This window comes from Lissotriton vulgaris, chromosome 5 (assembly GCF_964263255.1).
Source record: "Lissotriton vulgaris chromosome 5, aLisVul1.2, whole genome shotgun sequence".
Lineage (NCBI taxonomy): Eukaryota > Metazoa > Chordata > Amphibia > Caudata > Salamandridae > Lissotriton > Lissotriton vulgaris.
In genome coordinates this window covers 1,675,736,205-1,675,755,575 of record NC_141693.1, presented here as the reverse complement: position 1 = coordinate 1,675,755,575, position 19,371 = coordinate 1,675,736,205, and the positions used below count along the sequence as shown (strand labels likewise).

General features: G+C 50.3%; 1 protein-coding gene across 1 annotated transcript in view; it reads left to right on the top strand.

The window, feature by feature from the left end:
• Positions 1 to 19,371, top strand: part of DDX42 (DEAD-box helicase 42) — a 401,460-nt gene that overhangs the window by 273,992 nt on the left and 108,097 nt on the right. The window contains exons 14-15 of the mRNA XM_086923805.1: positions 6,649 to 6,925; positions 13,384 to 13,610. Of these exons, the coding sequence (XP_086779931.1) occupies positions 6,649 to 6,925; positions 13,384 to 13,610 (504 nt within the window). The remainder of the gene's footprint in view (positions 1 to 6,648; positions 6,926 to 13,383; positions 13,611 to 19,371) is intronic.

Genomic DNA, 19,371 nt, shown 5'->3' with positions numbered 1-19,371 from the left:
TACAGTAGCATTGAATACATGGCTTTAGGCCTGCCAGCAGCAGCAGCGTAAATCCTTATGTCCAGGTCTGTCAAAATCACCCTTTTGACAGGTTCAAAAACCTTATTTTAAATATTGCCACTTCGATGGACACCTTGCTGCTCACTAGTGAGGGTGTATAATATTTTAGAGTAGTACAAAAGGGGGTGGTGATGGACGGAGCATCTGAATCAATCAAACACTCACACCCAGTCAAAAGATCTGGGTTTAATCCATCACTGTTTAACCCACTCTTCCACCCCAGTTCAGACATGGCTATATGCAAATCAGTCTGACCCTGTGCCTCATGGGAACAGTCCAGCCCGAGCTGCCAAACCATGTCTTCCCTGGACCGGAAACAAGCTTCCGAGGACCGGTTTCTGGCATTCCAGCCGTCTTCAGCCCGGCTTGCTTGAATCCAGTGGCAAAGTGAGCAAGGGACTCGCGTCTGAGCATACCCTGCCACACTTATGGCGGCCAAAAGCGGTACAAAAGGGGGTGGTGATGGACGGAGCATCTGAATTAATCAAACACTCAGTCAGTTTGTACTGGGGTGAATGTAAGACATTGTTCTGCATTCTGTCCGTCAACTGTGTTTTTTGCAATTTTCACCCCGAATGGGCTGGGTATGCTCAGACGGGAGTCCCAGGCTCTCCACATCACTGGAGTCAAGCCATCCAGGCTGAAGAAGGCTGATAGCCAGAAACCGGTCCTTGGATGCTTGATTCCGGTCTAGGAAAGACATGGCTTGGTAGTTTGGGCTGGACTGTTCCCATGAGGCACAGGGTCAAGGCTGATTTGCATATAGTCATTGTCTGACCTAGGGTGGTGTGGAGTGCAAAAAACCGATGAATTTAGGCCCAGATCTTTGTACTGGGGTGAATGTAAGACATTGTTCTGCATTCTGTCCATCAACTGTGTTTTTTGTAATATTTTAGAGTGGCACAATGAGAAGATTAGAAATACCATGTTCTCCCGGTGGCTAGGTACAAATGACATTGGTACGGGCCAGGCTAGTAACCGGTACATAGGAAAAGTCAAATTTATAACTTTTGACCTGCAGCAGCTACAAACAACTTATTTCTATATTTAATAAAAACCCAATCTAATTGTGAAGTCTGATTTTTACTAAAGGTATTAGGAGTGTAATTTTTAGAAAGTTCTCTTTACCCTGTCTCAAGGTACTGGATTCTAATTTGAGTGAATGCCTTGATTACTTTTCACTGACTGATGACCACTGTAGCCAATATAGTATCACTTTGTGCATGTGATATAATTATACATCTATTTGGATAGTATGCTATAGCTAGTATTACATGTGTAGTATCACTGTAGAAAGCTGGCTCTTTATATGCTATATCAGTATGAGATATGTCTTGTAAAGAGTCTAGAGGTTCCCTTATGATTGGACAGGGGCTTGCTATGGCAATCCCAAAGTGCTCTGTTAGAGGGTAGTGTGATCGAGCAGCTTTAGGCTTAACACAGGGAAGTGCAAGATGTACAAATATACACAATGCTCAATACATAAGACACACAGCATCAATTTATAAATATAGCAGATATCTTTATATATGTTTAGACATCAGAAGAATATGGTTCGGTTAAATGTTTTTAAAATATGAATTCTTTAGTTCAAAAAGTAAACAGTACAATTTCTGGAGGTTGCAAGTTATCCTATGGGAGGAAAAGTCAGTGCGGCATTCAGGTGTTGTACAACAACTTACGGGACCCTTCTCCAGGAGTTAAGGTGAAGCAAGGTCCAAAGTAGCACCAGCAGAACACAACCAGTGACTGTAGGGCGGCTGGGTGCAGAGGTGCAAAACTACATTGGATGTCCAATGTGAATCTATGGCTAACTGTTGCAGTAAAAAGAGGCTGCAGACTTTGACTGGGAGGGGGGCGGCAGTCGGGCTGAATCAACAAGGGGGCTCAGGTCTCACGATGCTAGGGCATGTAGGGACACCTTTGGTCCTTTATTACAGGGCGATGGGTGTATAGGGGGTCTTTAGGCGTCATTTAATTTTTTACCGGGAGCAGTCGTGGTAGAGGTGGCATGCAGGCAGAGGCTGCTGGTGACATCAGAGTCCTTGAGGGGTGAAACCACGATGGCCTCAGGCTCTGGAGGACTGGGGAACCTTGATGTCACCGTTGGCCCACTTCAACTCTGGATTGGAGTGATGGGTGCAGTGGTGGCTTCAGGCATCTGATTTTGGCGGTTCCTGAGACCTCAAAATCCGTTCTTTGGAGTTTCTGCAGGATGCAGAGAACTGTACGACTGTAGGTTTCGGTTCTTTATTGAAGGCAGACAGTCCTCCCAGTTTTTTGAGGCACAACAGCTGCAGGACCAGACGACTTTAGTGCAGTTTCAACAAGGAACAGCAGACGAGTCGGCAGGGCTGTGGCCAAGTCAGTTGATCACTTCAGTCTTCTGATTTCGTGGCTCTTCATTGACTTTCTTCGTAGGTCATTAGGATCTGCACTTGTGGTGTCAGGGGCTCCCCTAAATACTGAATTTAGGGGTGTTAGAGGAATGTATGGTAGTAGTCAACGGGATACTTGACGTGGGGGGGGGGGAGGGTCACTGCGCCCCCTATGTGACCACTTCCTGTTTAAAATGGGCATAACCCTGTCCCAGAATTCGTAAGTATGTCATCACAAAAATGGCTACTTCATAAAAATTGTGTCCACCTCGTTTCAGCCTACCTTAGGGGTGGTACTAGCCTAGGGGGCACACTGTAGGAAGCTGCATCTTTATATGATCTATCAGAATGAGATGTCTTGTTAAAAGTCTAGCGGTTCCCTTATGAGTGGAAAGAGGCTTGCTATGACAATCCCAAGGTGCTCTATTAGCTGGGTAGTGTGATCAAGCAGCTTTAGGCTTAACACAGAGGAGTGCAAGACATCTGAAAATACACACAGTGGTCAATAAACTAGAGACAAAACTCCACACCATTTATAATAATATCAAATCTCTTTATGTATGTTTAGGCATCAGAAGAAAATCGTTCAGGTAAGTGCGTTTTTAAATGGGAATATTTTTCAGTTCAAAAAGTCGACAGTGCTATTTCTGAGTGCTGCAATGTTATCTATGGGAGGAAAATCATATGCGGTTTAACGGTTCTTGTCAGCAACTTACGGGACCCTTCTCCAGGAGTTAAGGTGAGTGGTGGGCAAAGTCCAAGGGTGCACCAGCAGAACACCACCAGCACCACTAGGACGGCCAGGTGCCGAGGTGCCAAACTGTGTCGGGTGCCCAATGTTATCAAATGGAGAACGATTGCGATAGAAAGAGACTGCAGGACAGGGGACTGTGGGACCGTTCCGGTGAAACCAACAAATGACGTCAGTTCTTGCTATGTTGGGAGATATGGGGACACCTTTGGTCCTCTTCTCGGGACGGGGTGTCCAGGTGCAGAGGATCTTTGTGGTGGTGGGTTTCTCTGTTCAGATGACTCGCAGATGAGGGGGCCTGCCAACAAAGGCTGTAGGCGACGTCGGGAGTTCATGAGGGGTCACTCCACAGTGGACTCTGTACCTTGAGGTCTTGGGGAGCACACTGACACCTTTGGCCCACTTCGACACGGGCTGGAGGAGGGGGTGGGGTGGGGGGGGGGGGGGGGGGGGGGGGGGGGTTCGTATTCAGTGGAGGTTGGCTGCGCTGGGTTTCGGCGGGGCCAGAGTCTGCTTTGTCTTTCTTAGGCTTTCTTAGGCTGTCTGCAGGATGCAGGGGACAGTTCTGCTGTTCCTCAGGAGGTCTTGGTTCCTGGGCACTCGGGACTCAGCAGCCGCAGGACAAGTCGACTTATGGTGCAATAGGCAAAGTCAGCAGGCAAGTCGGCAGTTTTGGCGCGGAGTCAGTTTCACGGTCTTCTGTTTCTGCTGTGACTTCTCCTCAGTCTTCTTTCTTCAGGTCGTCCGGATCTGATTCTCTGGTACTAGGGACTCCCCTAAATACTGAATTTCGGAGAGTTAGGGGAGTGTAGAGTAGTAGCCAATAGGCTACTGACCTTTGGGATCACTATGCTCCATATATGACCACTGCCTCTAGGAACTGGGCATAACCTTGTTCCAGAATTTTTAAGTATGACAAGATGGATACTTCTGAAAAATCATGTCCACCTCAGTTTAACCTACCTGACTAGCTTATTTTCCCACCTCTCCAGGTGCCAAGGGGGGTGGCTTCCTCTCGTGTGAGGGGGCGGGGTATTTTCTCATTTCAATGGCAGCAGCTGTGTGAAGTTTGCCGGCCTAGGAAGACTAATCAGCAGGTGATCCTGTGGGAGGGGGTCTTACACATTCTTCCCGACAGGCTTTTGTTCTGGGCCTCTTGAGAACAGAGGTTCTCACCGTAGGAGGTCAGATCTGCATCTTGGGTGGCAGGCTGGGAGAAACCAGTCAGGGAGCACACCAGACTCTGGTAGGTGTTCAGGGGGCACCTCTTAGGTGTCCTCCGGGTGCATGTATTAATAAACCTACACTGATTCCAGTGATGGGTTTATCAATATGAGATACTTGATACCAAACATCCCTATCTTCAGTGAAGCCATCATGTAGCTGGGGAACTCTTTTTCACCATTGTGCAGCGCATGTTTTTAAATGACTCTCCTTGTCTTTTGTACTGGCAGTGATAGGAATGACGAGCACAGGGACGTATCTGCTCATGTAGGTATGTGATCAGCACCCTGCTTTATGGCTGTCAAGCCTGCTGTAGGGGTGACTTATAATTATTACATGCCGTGTTAGGGGACATAGCACATAGATGTGGGACATGTTGTGTTTTCACTTTTATCTGCTCCGATGCGCAGCATGCAATAGCAGCTGTGCATGCGCTTGGTGAGGGGCTCCTGAGGGTGGCACAATTTGTGCTTCTGCCGTTACGGACCCTCTTTAGTACCTCAGGCCCTAGGTACCAGGGGTACCATTTACTAGGGACTTACAGAGGGGGTTAAAGGTTTTGCCAATTGGCAGAACAATTGTACAGTTTTGGGAAAGAGCTCTGGCACTGGAGACCTGGTTAAAAATAATCCAGTGTGTTTCCAGTCGAAATTACATCAGTTACCAGGCAAACAGTGGAGGTGACCATGTCAAAAAAGGCTACTTTCCTATAGTATCGATCACATGTTAATATCACTGTGTTGAGGTGGGTTAGGGTGTTCATTAGGCTACCTAGTCAAGCTCAGTGGGACTGGGCTGTCTCCTCAATGCAAGGCTACTCCAAATCAACACCGTAGTTTATTTACCCATATCTTATCCACATACATTTGTCTCCTGTACTTTGCAACCCCCACTCTGGGACTCCTCCAGTCCATACAGGCACTGCTTCCCTTTCCTTGAGACATGAAACACGAGGTGGCCAGACATGCCAAACTACAAATAGACATTTCTCTGTTCAGAGCACAGCTCAATTATGGTTGCCTTCAGTTGGGTAGCAGTAATACTAGCTTGGATTAACACCACTTGAGAAATACTGCCTGCCCAAAATGGATTATCAGTTTATCAAAATAAATACTCGAATCATCTGTTACACAAGCACTAAGTATGTTTATATATGCTTACTTTAAATGGCCTTCTAATTTAAATGAACATTCATTGGACAGAATTGAGTGTCCTCAATTGTCTTCCTACCCACACAACCAAATCTGCAGGAATCCGTGGACCACAGGGCAGGTGCCCAAGTAAACATGGAAGAGGGTCTCAGAATGAGTGTGGCAGACTGAGCATTTCTCTTGCAAGTGCGTGCTCTAGTCAGTGCAGTTAATATTCAAATGTTACAGTTCAAGAGAGTCTATGGCTGAGTGGACATAAAAAGTGAGCATACAGAGGAATGTGTAGAAACATAAGCATGCAACATGGTTTGCGATCAACCAAGGAAAACGGTAGATGACCACATGAGCATGCATGATGTCCAGCAAAATAAGTTTTCTGCATAAGTGACCATGCAAAACTCTTAAGCAAGCTATAGTCTCGACATACAGGAGGCTCAGTCAGTGAACCTGCAAGACAGTACATGCACATAGTGAATACGTGACAAGGGTTTGCTACTTACTTTGGCGATATTGAGACCTTTTTTAAGGTGTTTGCTTCTCCAAGAAAATCTGTGCAAGGTTATGTGCACTGGGAGCATGCACTGCAAGCATGTACAAAACCTCTAAACAATATACATGAAAGATACCCAACAAATATGTGCAAGACATGCTGTATACGCTGATGAGAGAACACTACACTACCATGTGCAACATCATCTAATTATGCATAAAAAAACTATTTGTGTAACTTAATGTATACTGATTATGCCTATGCTGCATCTACTGTTTGTGTGAAAAGTGTGAAACTTAACCAGCTGCTACCTTGCACTGTGTGAGAGCAACGCAGGTGTTGCTCATAACTGAGCTGCGCCTAGATCTTGCTAGGTAAGGTAACCTTACTTTGTTTATTCCTGTGTGTATGCGGAAATATTGCACAGCTGCTGACTGTTTTACCTTTTCTGTGGCTTGCACTTCTGCTGCCAGCCCTGTACTTGCGAGGATAAGGGTTGAAGTCTTGGTAATCGTAATTGTTTATCACTGAAATAGTGTACAATTCTCCTCGTCTGACTTGCTGCTGTTTCTGTTTTGTCTCCCTCACTATTAGGCAAATGAAGACATCACTCAAATAGTAGAGATTCTGCCTTCAGGGTCTGATAAGTGGTCATGGTTAACCAGGCGCATAGTGGAGTTCACCTCTACTGGCAGTGTTCTCCTCTTTGTCACCAAAAAGGCAAATGCAGACGAGTTGGCCACTAACCTGAAGCTGGAAGATCATCCACTTGGCCTTCTCCATGGAGACATGGACCAGAGTGAAAGGAACAAAGTTATTTCTGATTTCAAGAAAAAAAGCATTCCTCTTTTAGTGGCAACTGATGTAGCAGGTAAAGTATACATCAAATTACCTAATACTTGCTTCTTCTGCACATTTGTTGCTTTGTTTAATTCTAGATATGTCGCTGTTAAACCATTCATATGGGTTCGAGGCATGTGGGCTGCTGAATTCATATCTGTGCATAGACCGCCACCTAGTGTTGGGTCCGGATGATTGCACATTGTTGTCCTGGAAGAGTCTTCGAAGTATCACGAGATAGGTGGCTCCTCCCCTGGACTACAGTGCGCATGGGCATCGCCTCCATCCCCAGATTGTTTTTTTCCGCCATTGGGTTCGGATGTGTTTCGGTTCCCTCTGTCGGAACCGATAGTTGTTCAACTTCTACTCGAGACCAAAAGGTCTTTAGGCTGGGCGTCGGTATAGTTGCGTACGGGTTTCTTTCTGACTCTCAGCTCCTATCTCTTGCTGCCCTTCCACGTGCCTTCGGCGCGGACGGGCCTACACTACACCCTTTGCTATGGAGCGGACTCCATTCAAAAAGTGTCCGCTGTGTCACTCCAAATATTCACACCTCGACGTGCACCCTGTGTGCAATACCTGCTTGTCGCCGGATCACCGCGAAGACACCTGCATGGCGTGTTCGAAGTTCCGAAGCAAGAAGATTCGCCGGGCCAATCGGCTCCAGGCTCAATTATCGGCTTCGGCGCCCCCACCAGATGACATTTTCCAGGAATCTGTCGAGGGAGAAGACGACGTGCGAGAGTCGGACTCTGGCCCCGCGTCCGAGGAGGAAAACTACGACGCGGGTGAGGCGGACTTTGAGGAAGTCTCCGACGAGGTAGGGGACGGCGATCAGGCTTGTGCCACAATGGGAGATAGCTCAGAGGAGGAGCATCCCCAATCAGACTCAGGGGTTATTCCCCTTCATACGGCCCAGGTCGAGGGATCGCCTTCGGGCCTTACCCAAGATCTACCTAAGAGTCCTACGTCCCCGCCTCCGGGCCCGGTCACGGACATTTCTAAGCCATCACTTATGTTGAAGAAAACGAAAGTGAAGCCAACTGGTCACGCACCCTCGGATGCGAAACCGAAACTGAAAGTTGCGTTGGTAAAGAAGGTTCTGGAGGCGTCAACTTCCAAGAAAACCAAAATGGCCGACTTGAAGAGCCACGCCAAGATGGCCGACCCGAAGCCCTCGGGGTCGACGCCGAAGACGAAGGCCTCCGACGCGACCGCGTCGGCGCCGAAAGGGGTCGGGGACCCGAACACGGTTTCGAAGAAGCGTCAGGGCGACGACGAGCCTAGGCATGGGGCGTCGGCCCCGAAGAAGAAGCCTACCGGCGATCAGGCTCTCGAAGATGAGGGGTCGCTCGAGCAGGTGCAACCCTCGGCAACCTTTACGAAGAAAGTGGGGGAATCCTTACAGCGGATCCGAAAGCCCGCGGTGGTTCCCGCTCGGGACACTGTAGTGCCTACGCTCACGCCTAAGCCTACTAAAGAGCAAACGCCTATTCGTTTCACCCTTCCACCCAAGTCGGCGCCGAAGGCCTTCGCGCCGAAACAGGGCGGACATTCAGGGGAGGTGTTAACGCCGAAAGCTGCCTTGGTGGTGTCGAAGCTTCGGCTCCAACCGCTTGCGGTAGAGGAACGTCGTGAGGTCATCATCGACGCCAACACCGGGAAACTGTCGCTCCTCAAACGAAAGATCACGTCGGAGCCTTTTAAGATCCCGCTCAAGAACAAAAAGTACTCTGCGGACTCTTCGGCTCTGGTGGAACCGGTGTCCCCACAGGCCTTGGAACACTCGCCGACGCATTCCCCCGGGGCCGATGCGGACGAGGAAGATGCCGAGTACAACTATCCTGCGTACTCGGATCCGGAGGAGGAGCATGTGCCTTGGGCCGCAGGAGGCGACACAGAAGACCCGCAGTCGGGTCAGGACACTCAACTTTTCGCCGCCAAGACGTCCCCGACAGAGGACTCGGCGGCCTTCAATGCTTTAATAGAGAGAGCTGCGGCGAACCACGATGTCGAGCTGCACTCGGACCCCGTGGATGCGGACTTCTTATTCGACACCTTCTCGGTAGCCGAAAAGCAGGTCAAAACGCTACCGATGCTTAAAGGGGTGCTGAAACATGCACCGGAGGTTTTCAAAGAGCCCACCCGGGCGCGGGTGGTCAACCCTTGCATCGACAGGAAATATAAGGCAGCGCCCACGGATCCCACTTATATCAAGGGACACTTGCCATTGGACTCCTTGGTTGTTTCCAACGCTCGGAAGAGGGCGAATTCGCAGACTACTGGTGACGCTCCTCCCCCAGACAAAGAGTCCAAGATCTTTGAGGCCTCGGGCAAACGCATTGCTGCGCAGGCAGCTAACATCTGGAGAATATCTAACACCCAAGCCCTGCTTGCACGTTATGATAGGGCCCATTATGACACATTAGAGGCCATTCTGCAACACTTGCCTGACCAATACAAGGAGGCAGGAGAGATGCTCATTCAGGAGGGTAAACTCATTACAAATGCATCCATCAAATGTGCTCTAGACGTGGCGGATACAGCCTCCAGAGCCATCAATACAAGTGTGTTACTTAGACGTCATGCCTGGCTTAGAATTTCGGGGTTCAAGCCCGACATCCAAACCACCATTTTGAGTCAAACAGTGAATCCTGACCATCTGTTTGGCCCTGAGGTGGATGCCTCCCTAGAAAAAATGAAAAAGGATACCGAAACTGCAAAGTCAATGGGGGCTTTACAGAGTCAGCAGTTTCGGGGTGGTTCCTTTCGCCGTTCAAATTCAAAAGGCACCTCCCGGGGACAGGCATCCCAGTCCACACAATACTACAAGGGTAACACCCAGCCCTCGTATAACAACAAGGGTAGAGGTGGTTACAGAGGCAATAATATCAAAGGCAGGGGACGTGGAAACAATGGCTCCAGGTCCACCACCACCAACAAGCAGTGACGTCTTGTCACTGCCCCCCGACCATGCAACACCGGTTGGGGGGAGACTTCAGCAGTTCCTGCCGGCGTGGAAGAACATCACCACGGACAGGTGGGTGAGGTCCCTTATCCAGTACGGGTACTGTCTAGAGCTTACTTCCATTCCACCAGACATACCCCCAAGAAGCCGTCCTATGTCAGGCGAGCATTTGACCTTGTTGCAGCAGGAAGTTCTAGTTATGCTGCAAAAAGGGGCAATAGAGCTCGTTCCATTGCGAGAGCGGGGAACAGGGGTTTACTCCCTCTATTTCCTGATTCCCAAGAAGGACGGATCCCTCAGGCCTATCCTGGACCTCAGGCCCCTAAACTGGTACATACTCTCGGAGCACTTCCATATGCTCACGTTGCAGCAAGTGCTTCCCCTGCTTCAGCAGGGGGATTTTCTGGCTACACTGGATCTGAAAGATGCCTATTTTCATATCCCCCTACATCCTTCCCACAGGAAGTATCTCAGATTCACGATCTTAGACCAGCATTACCAGTTCAAGGTCCTGCCGTTCGGGGTCACCACGGCACCAAGGGTATTTACGAAGTGCCTAGCGACTGTGGCGGCGCATCTCCGTCGCCAAAACGTCCACGTCTATCCTTACCTGGACGACTGGCTCATTCAGGCAAGGACGGAACAACAGTGCGCAGACCATGTGTCACGCACCATTCATCTCCTGCACAATCTGGGTTTCTCACTGAACTACCCCAAGTCCCATCTCCAGCCCGCCCACGTGCGACAGTATCTGGGCGCGACAATCAACACTCTGGCGGCCACTGCGTAGCCAAATTCAGTGAGAATCGCCAGTATCCAGGCGCTGATCCAACGGTTCAGACCCCAACACTCGCTTCCAGCGAAGGTGTTCATGCAGTTGATAGGCATGATGGCCTCCTGCATCTCCATTGTCCCACACGCGAGACTACATATGCGTCCGCTTCAGGAGTGCCTAGCACGTCAGTGGACTCAGGCTCATGGGCAACTGACAGACCTAGTGTTGGTGAGCGGTCGGACATACAACTCTCTGCATTGGTGGAATCCACAAAACCTTTGCAAAGGCCGACCATTCCAAGAGCCTGTCCCACAGATTATCCTGACGACGGACGCCTCTCTCCAGGGATGGGGAGCGCATGTACTCCATTACACTGTGCAGGGACTATGGACACTACAGCAGAGGAAGATGCACATCAATGTGTTGGAACTGATGGCAATCTTCATGGCCTTAAAGGCGTTCAAAGTACATCTGTGCAACAAGGTCGTGTTGATCCGGACGGACAACATGACGGCCATGTACTACATCCAGAAACAGGGAGGCACACACTCTCCACAGCTGTCTCATCTAGCTCAGAGCATGTGGAAGTGGGCCATTCAGAGGAACATCTTCCTCATGGCGGAGCACCTCCCGGGCAAGGACAATCAGATGGCAGACCTCCTCAGCAGGCACAGCCATCAGATGCACGAGTGGGAGATACATCCATCGGTACTCCAACCGTACTTCCAAATGTGGGGTCATCCAGAGATAGACCTGTTCGCCACAAAGGAGAACGCAAAATGCCAAAGCTTCGCCGCCAGGTTCCCACACCCCCAATCACAGGGCAATGCGATGTGGATGAACTGGTCAGGCAGATTTGCGTACGCTTTTCCCCCAGCACCTCTGATACCGCTGGTGGCACGCAAGCTCAGGCAACACTCGATGACGCTCATCCTGGTTGCTCCAACGTGGGCTCGCCAACCATGGTACACCACGTTTCTGGAACTCTCCGTGGTACCGCATCAAAGGCTTCATCTCACTCCCAGCCTTCTGACGCAGAGCCATGGCGACATTCAGCACCCAGATCCGCAACAGCTCAACCTGGCGATCTGGCTCCTGAAGTCCTAGAGTTTGGCTACCTCAATCTTCCTCCCGATTGCATGGACATCATTCGGGAGGCAAGGAAGCCCACTACTAGAGCTTGTTATGCGGCTAAATGGAAGAGGTTTGTCATCTACTGTGTGAACCACGACATTGACCCGCTAGATGCTTCCATTCAAAACATCATCTGTTACCTTTTTCACCTGTATCGATGTAATCTAGCGTACTCTTCCATCCGCATTCACCTGTCTGCTATGGCAGCATACCTCCAGAATAGGCAGCACCTGTCACTCTTTAAGGTCCCTGCTATCAAGGCCTTTCTGGAAGGACTCAAAAGGGTCATTCCGCCAAGGACTCCGCCAGCTCCGGAATGGAACCTCAACGTGGTTCTTACAAGGCTGATGGGTCCTCCTTTTGAGCCACTGCACTCTTGTGAGCTTCAGTTTCTGACTTGGAAGGTGGCTTTCTTAGTAGCAATTACATCGCTACGGAGGGTTAGTGAGTTGCAGGCACTCACCATCCAAGAACCATTTTTCCAAGTACATGCTAACAGGGTGGTGCTCCGCACTAACCCTAAATTCTTACCCAAAGTGGTCTCACAATTCCACATAAACCAAACAATTGAATTGCCGGTGTTTTTCCAAAACCCAGAGACGCTGGCGGAGCGCATGCTCCACACCCTTGATGTGAAAAGGGCCTTGATGTACTATGTGGACAGGACTAAAGATTTCCGCAAAACCAAACAGCTTTTTGTTGCTTTTGCCACACAACACAAGGGAAACGCTATCTCCAAAGCGGGGATTGCTAGATGGATAGTAAAGTGCATTCAGATCTGCTACGCTAAAGCTAAGCGCACTCGCACTCTCACTATCCCACCGAGGGCCCACTCCACTAGGAAGTTAGGGGCCTCTATGGCTTTCCTAGGTAACATTCCCTTAGAAGATATCTGTAGAGCAGCCACATGGTCTACCACACATACTTTCACTAAGCACTACTGTGTAGACGTGCATTCCAAACAGCAGGCAGCTGTTGGTCAGGCTGTTCTAAAAACGCTTTTTCAGACTGCTGCAGCTGGCACGGGCGGCCGCCGTTAATGGAGGGACTGCTATGTATTCTATGCACAGATATGAATTCAGCAGCCCACATGCCTCGAACTGCAAATGCTACTTACCAGTATGCATCTGTTCTTGGCATGTAGGGCTGCTGACATTCATATCGCCCGCCCTCCTCCCCGGCGCCTGTAGCAGCTGCAGTCTTCATATATACATATGCTCATCAGCATGGTCATCTCTCACATACTTCACTCCATCTCTGCCAATGGCTAAAAACAATCTGGGGATGGAGGCGATGCCCATGCGCACTGTAGTCCAGGGGAGGAGCCACCTATCTCGTGATACTTCGAAGACTCTTCCAGGACAACAATGTGCAATCATCCGGACCCAACACTAGGTGGCGGTCTATGCACAGATATGAATGTCAGCAGCCCTACATGCCAAGAACAGATGCATACTGGTAAGTAGCATTTGCATTACAGTCATGCATTACTTATTAGGGCATTTGAGGATGATAATGACAACCTGGTTAATCTAGTTTGCCAATTTAATGACAATTAGACAAGTAGTCTGTTTTGAGAGAACCTCCATTTACCAATTATTTTATTCTTCAGCTCGTGGTCTAGATATTCCTTCGATAAAGACGGTGATCAATTATGATGTGGCTCGTGACATCGACACTCATACTCACAGAATTGGGCGAACTGGAAGAGCTGGAGAGAAAGGTGTAGCCTACACTTTGCTCACTCCCAAGGACGCAAACTTTGCTGGGGATCTTGTCCGAAACCTGGAAGGAGCCAATCAGTATGTGTCAAAGGAGCTTCTGGATCTTGCTATGCAGGTAAGATTCGAAAATATATTTTCTACTTTAACTTCCTCAAAGTAAATTGCGTAAAGATCGTCATATCTAATGCACTGAGTTTTAAGATAAAACTGAAACCTTTCAATCTACTCAGTTATTTGGATAGTGGTAGACTCATAGTGATATAAGTTTTGCTAACTTCAGACAACATAATCTTTTACAACAATGGCTTATATTTAGAAAAATGGGTGTTTGAGGCATGTGAGCTGCAGATCATGTGCGTTAGCATAGATCGCCATCTGGTGTTGGGCTCCGATGTTTGCACTTTGTTTTTGTTCGAAGAAGTCTTTGTAGTCATGATGTAGACTTCTCCTTTCAGTGATAGTGCGCATGGGTATCAACTCCATCCTTCTTTTTTTCTGCCATCTTGTTTGGATGTGTGTTGCTGCGCTCCAATGCAGTATCGTTCTCGAACCCCTAAGACACACAATCCTCTACCCTAGACAGTATTGTCTTTGATCGCGCTTTCCCATTCATCGTGTATCGTCCAAACTATGAAACCTTTGATCGAGAAACTTTGAGACGGGCCGTCAGGCCTACCCGTGCCAACCACACCAGCATTCGATGGAACAGACACGTTCAAACTATGTCCCGGGTGTCTTGCTAAATTTCCACGCACCGACCTGCATGAGGTCTGCAACCTGTGACTATCTCCCGAACATGAAGTCATCCTGCGAAGTGTGTCGATCATTCCGATCGAAAAAGACCATCCGTGATCGTCTGGCTCGACGCCACGACATGCAACGCTGAAACCAAAAAAAGGCTCGGGTCTGATTACTACCTGGCCTGGACCACACTAATTCATTAAACAAAAAAGATGGCCAGATAGATACATTTCATGTTTTTGCACCGCACCTAGCCAGTAATACTAAGCGGGTAACATTATCGTTTCAGTCGTTTTTACTTATTTACATATTTTTGAAAGATTTACATATGATCAATAACAAAACTGAATTATCAAGACTTTTTACACCATAAATACGTTACAAACCATCATAAATGAAAAACATTCATGTAGACACCAAATACAAAGTGGGGGAGGGGTGGGGATGCCTCCATTAATTTCATGTTCGAGGCATGTGGGCTGCTGAATTCATATCTGTGCATAGATCGCCGCCTAGTGTTGGGTCCGGATGATTGCACATTGTTGTCCTGGAAGAGTCTTCGAAGTATCACGAGATAGGTGGCTCCTCCCCTGGACTACAGTGCGCATGGGCATCGCCTCCATCCCCAGATAGTTTTTTTCTGCCATTGGGTTCGGATGTGTTTCGGTTCCCTCTGTCGGAATCGATAGTTGTTCAACTTTTCTACTCGAGACCAAAAGGTCTTTAGGCTGAGCGTCGGTATCGTTTCGTTCGGGTTTCTTGTCTGACTCTCAGCTCCGAACTCTTGCTACCCTTCCGCGTGCTCTCGGCGCGGACGGGCCTACTCTACGCTCCAGCTATGGAACGAACTCCGTTCAAGAGGTGCCCGGTGTGTACCTCCAAATATCCACACCTCGACGTGCACCCTGTGTGCAACAAATGTTTGTCACCGGACCATGACGAAGACAGATGCATGGCATGTTCGAAATTCCGGTACAAGAAAACTCTCAAGATTCGTCGGGCCGCTAGACTCCAGGCCCAGTTATCGGCTACCCCGGCGCCCCCACCAGACAACATATTCGAAGAATCTGTTGAAGACGACGACGCCGTACAAGTTTCGGACTCTAGTCCCGCGTCCGAGGGGGATGCCTACGACGCGGGTGATGAGGACTTTGACGAAGCCGGTGACGAGGTAGGGGACGACGATAGAGCTATTGCCACCGTGGGGGATAGCTCGGAGGAGGAGCATCCCCAACCAGACTCAGGGGTCAATCCCCTTCCTGCGGCCCAGGTCGAGGGATCGCCTTCGGGCCTTACCCAAGACCTCGTTACTAGTCCAACAGCCCCGCCTCCGGGCCCGGTCACGGACATTTCTGAGGCGCCACTCCCGTTGAAGAAAACGAAAGTGAAGCCATCGGGTCACACTCCCTCGGTTTCGAAACCGAAAGTGAAAGTTGCGCTGGTGCAGAAGGCTCTGGAGGCGTCAACTTCCAAACAATTCAAGATGGCCGACTTGAAGAGCCACGCCAAGATGGCCGACCCGAAGCCCTCTGGGTCGACGCCAAAGGCGAAGTTGACTGACGCGGCTGCGTCGGCGCCTAAGATGGTCGGTGTCGAGGACCCGAAGACGGCTCCGAAGAAGCGTCAGGGCGACGCCGCGACCCAGGCTCAGCCGGCGCCGGCCCTCGGGGACAAGGCGCGTGAGGTATCGGCTCCGAAGGTGCCTTTCATCGAACCGACTCCCGACTCGGGGAGATCGCTCGAGCCAGTCAAGCCCTCTCCAGCCTTAACGAAGAAGGTCGCGGAATCCCTGCAGCGGATCTGGAAGGACGATATGGCTCCCGAATCGGGAAACGTGACGCCGAAGCACACGCCTAAGCCTGCGAAGGCGCAAACGCCTATCCGCTTTACCCTGCCGCCGAAGTCGACGCCGAAGGCTTTCGCTCCGAAGCATGGGGCAGGCGGGCCCTCGAAGGAGGTGTCGACACCCAAGGCAGCATTAGTGGTGTCGAAGCTTCGGCTACAGCCACTTGCTGAAGAAGAGCGTCGAGAGGTCATCATCGACGCCAATACTGGGAAACTGTCTCTCCTCAAAAGGAAAATCACCACGGAGCCGGTGTTGGAACATTTTCGGATCCCTCTCAAGAATAAGAGGGACTCTGCAGGGACTTCGGCCCCGATAGAGCCTATGTCTCCACAAGCCTTAGAACACTCGCCAACGCGTTCCACTGCAGGCGATGCTGACGATGAGGACGTCGAGTACAACTATCCGGCGTACTCTGATCCGGAGGAGGAGCACGAACCTTGGTCGGCCGGAGGCGACCCAGAGGACCCGCAGTCGGGCCAGGATCCGCAGTTTTTTGCGGCCAAGACTTCACCGACGGAGGACTCGGCAGCCTTCAACGCTTTGATTGAGAGAGCTGCGGCTAACCATGATGTCGAGCTGCACTCAGACCCTGTGGATGTAGACTTTTTATTTGACACTTTCTCAGTGGCTGAAAAGTCAGTCAAAACACTGCCAATGCTTAAGGGAGTGCTGAAGCACGCAACGGAGGTCTTCAAGGAGCCCACCCGGGCGCGTGTCATCAACCCTCGCATTGATAAGAAATATAAGGCAGCGCCCTCGGATCCAACATACATCAAGGGACACTTGCCACTGGACTCGTTGGTTGTATCCAACGCTCGGAAGAGGGCGAACTCGCAGACCACTGGTGACGCTCCTCCCCCAGACAAAGAGTCAAAAATATTTGAGGCCTCAGGGAAACGGATTGCTGCACAGGCAGCTAATATTTGGCGAATCTCGAACACACAGGCCCTACTTGCACGCTACGATAGGGCGCATTATGACACCTTAGAATCACTACTGCAACACTTGCCTGACCAGTACAAGGAGGCAGGAGAAATGTTAATTCAGGAAGGAAAGCTCATCACAAACGCTTCCATAAAATGTGCGCTGGACGTGGCTGATACAGCCTCCAGGGCCATCAACACTAGCGTTTTGCTTAGACGGCATGCTTGGCTTAGGATATCAGGGTTCAAGCCCGATATTCAAACAACAATCCTGAACCAAACAGTTAATCCTGACCACCTGTTCGGCCCAGAGGTGGATGCGACGCTGGAAAAAATGAAAAAAGATACAGACACTGCCAAGTCTATGGGGGCCCTCCAGTCTCAACAGTTTCGGAGTGGTTCCTTTCGCCGCTCCAATTCCAGAGGCACCTCAAGGGGTCAGGCATCGCAGTCCACACAGTATTATAAAAATAACACCCAAACCTCGTACACCAACAAGGGTAGAGGTGGCTACAGAGGCAACAACGTCAAGGGCCGGGGACGTGGCAACAACAGCTCCAGGTCCACCACCGCCAACAAGCAGTGACGTCTTGTCACTGCCCCCCGACCATACAACACCGGTCGGGGGGAGACTCCAGCAGTTCCTGCCCGCGTGGAAATCCATCACCACGGACAGGTGGGTCAAGTCTCTTATCTAATACGGTTACTGTCTGGAACTTACTTCCATTCCACCAAACATACCCCCAAGGAGCCGTCCTATGTCCGGCGAGCACTTGCACTTGTTGCAGCAGGAAGTTCAAGTCATGCTGCAAAAAGGGGCAATAGAGCTCGTTCCGTTGCAAGAAAGGGGAACAGGGGTTTACTCCCTGTACTTTCTAATCCCCAAAAAGGACGGATCCCTCAGGCCCATCCTGGACCTCAGGCCCCTCAACTGGTACATTCTCTCGGAGCACTTCCATATGCTCACGTTACAGCAAGTACTCCCTCTGCTTCAGCAGGGGGACTTCCTGGCTACGCTGGATCTGAAAGATGCATATTTTCATATCCCCCTGCATCCTTCCCACAGGAAGTATCTCAGATTTACGATTCTGGACCATCATTACCAGTTCAAGGTTCTGCCGTTCGGGGTCACCACGGCGCCAAGGGTATTTACAAAGTGCCTGGCGACTGTGGCGGCGCATCTCCGACGCCAGAACGTCCACGTCTACCCTTACCTGGACGACTGGCTCATTCAAGCAAGAACAGAACAGCAGTGCGCCGACCACGTGTCCCGCACCATTCATCTCCTGCACGATCTGGGATTCTCTCTGAACTACCCAAAGTCCCATCTCCAGCCCGCCCATGTGCGACAGTATCTGGGCGCGACAATCAACACTCTGGCAGCCACTGCACAGCCAAATTCAGTGAGAATCGCCAGTATCCAAACGCTGATCCAAAGATTCAGACCCCAACACTCGCTTCCAGCGAAAGTGTTCATGCAGTTGATAGGCATGATGGCCTCCTGCATCTCCATTGTCCCGCATGCGAGACTACACATGCGTCCGCTTCAGGAGTGCCTAGCACGTCAGTGGACTCAGGCTCATGGGCAACTGACAGACCTAGTGTTGGTGAGCGGTCGGGCATACAACTCTCTGCATTGGTGGAACCCACAAAACCTTTGCAAGGGCCGACCATTCCAAGAGCCTGTGCCACAGATTATCCTGACGACGGACGCCTCTCTCCAGGGATGGGGAGCGCATGTACTCCATTACACAGTGCAGGGGCTATGGACACTACAGCAAAGGAAGATGCACATCAATGTGTTGGAACTGATGGCAATCTTCATGGCCTTAAAGGCGTTCAAAGTACATTTGTGCAACAAAGTCGTGTTGATCCGGACGGACAACATGACGGCCATGTACTACATTCAGAAGCAGGGGGGCACCCACTCTCCGCAGCTGTCTCATCTGGCTCAGAGCATGTGGAAGTGGGCCATTCAGAGGAACATCTTCCTCATGGCAGAACATCTCCCGGGCAAGGACAACCAGATGGCGGATCTGCTCAGCAGGCACAGCCATCAAATGCACGAGTGGGAGATACACCCATCAGTACTCCAACCGTACTTCCAAAAGTGGGGTCATCCAGAGATAGACCTGTTCGCCACAAAGGAGAACGCAAAATGCCAAAGCTTCGCCGCCAGGTTCCCACACCCGCAATCACAGGGCAATGCGATGTGGATGAACTGGTCAGGCAGATTTGCGTACGCTTTTCCCCCAGCACCTCTGATACCGCTGGTGGCACGCAAGCTCAGGCAGCACTCGATGACTCATCCTGGTTGCTCCAACGTGGGCTCGCCAACCATGGTACACCACGTTTCTGGAACTCTC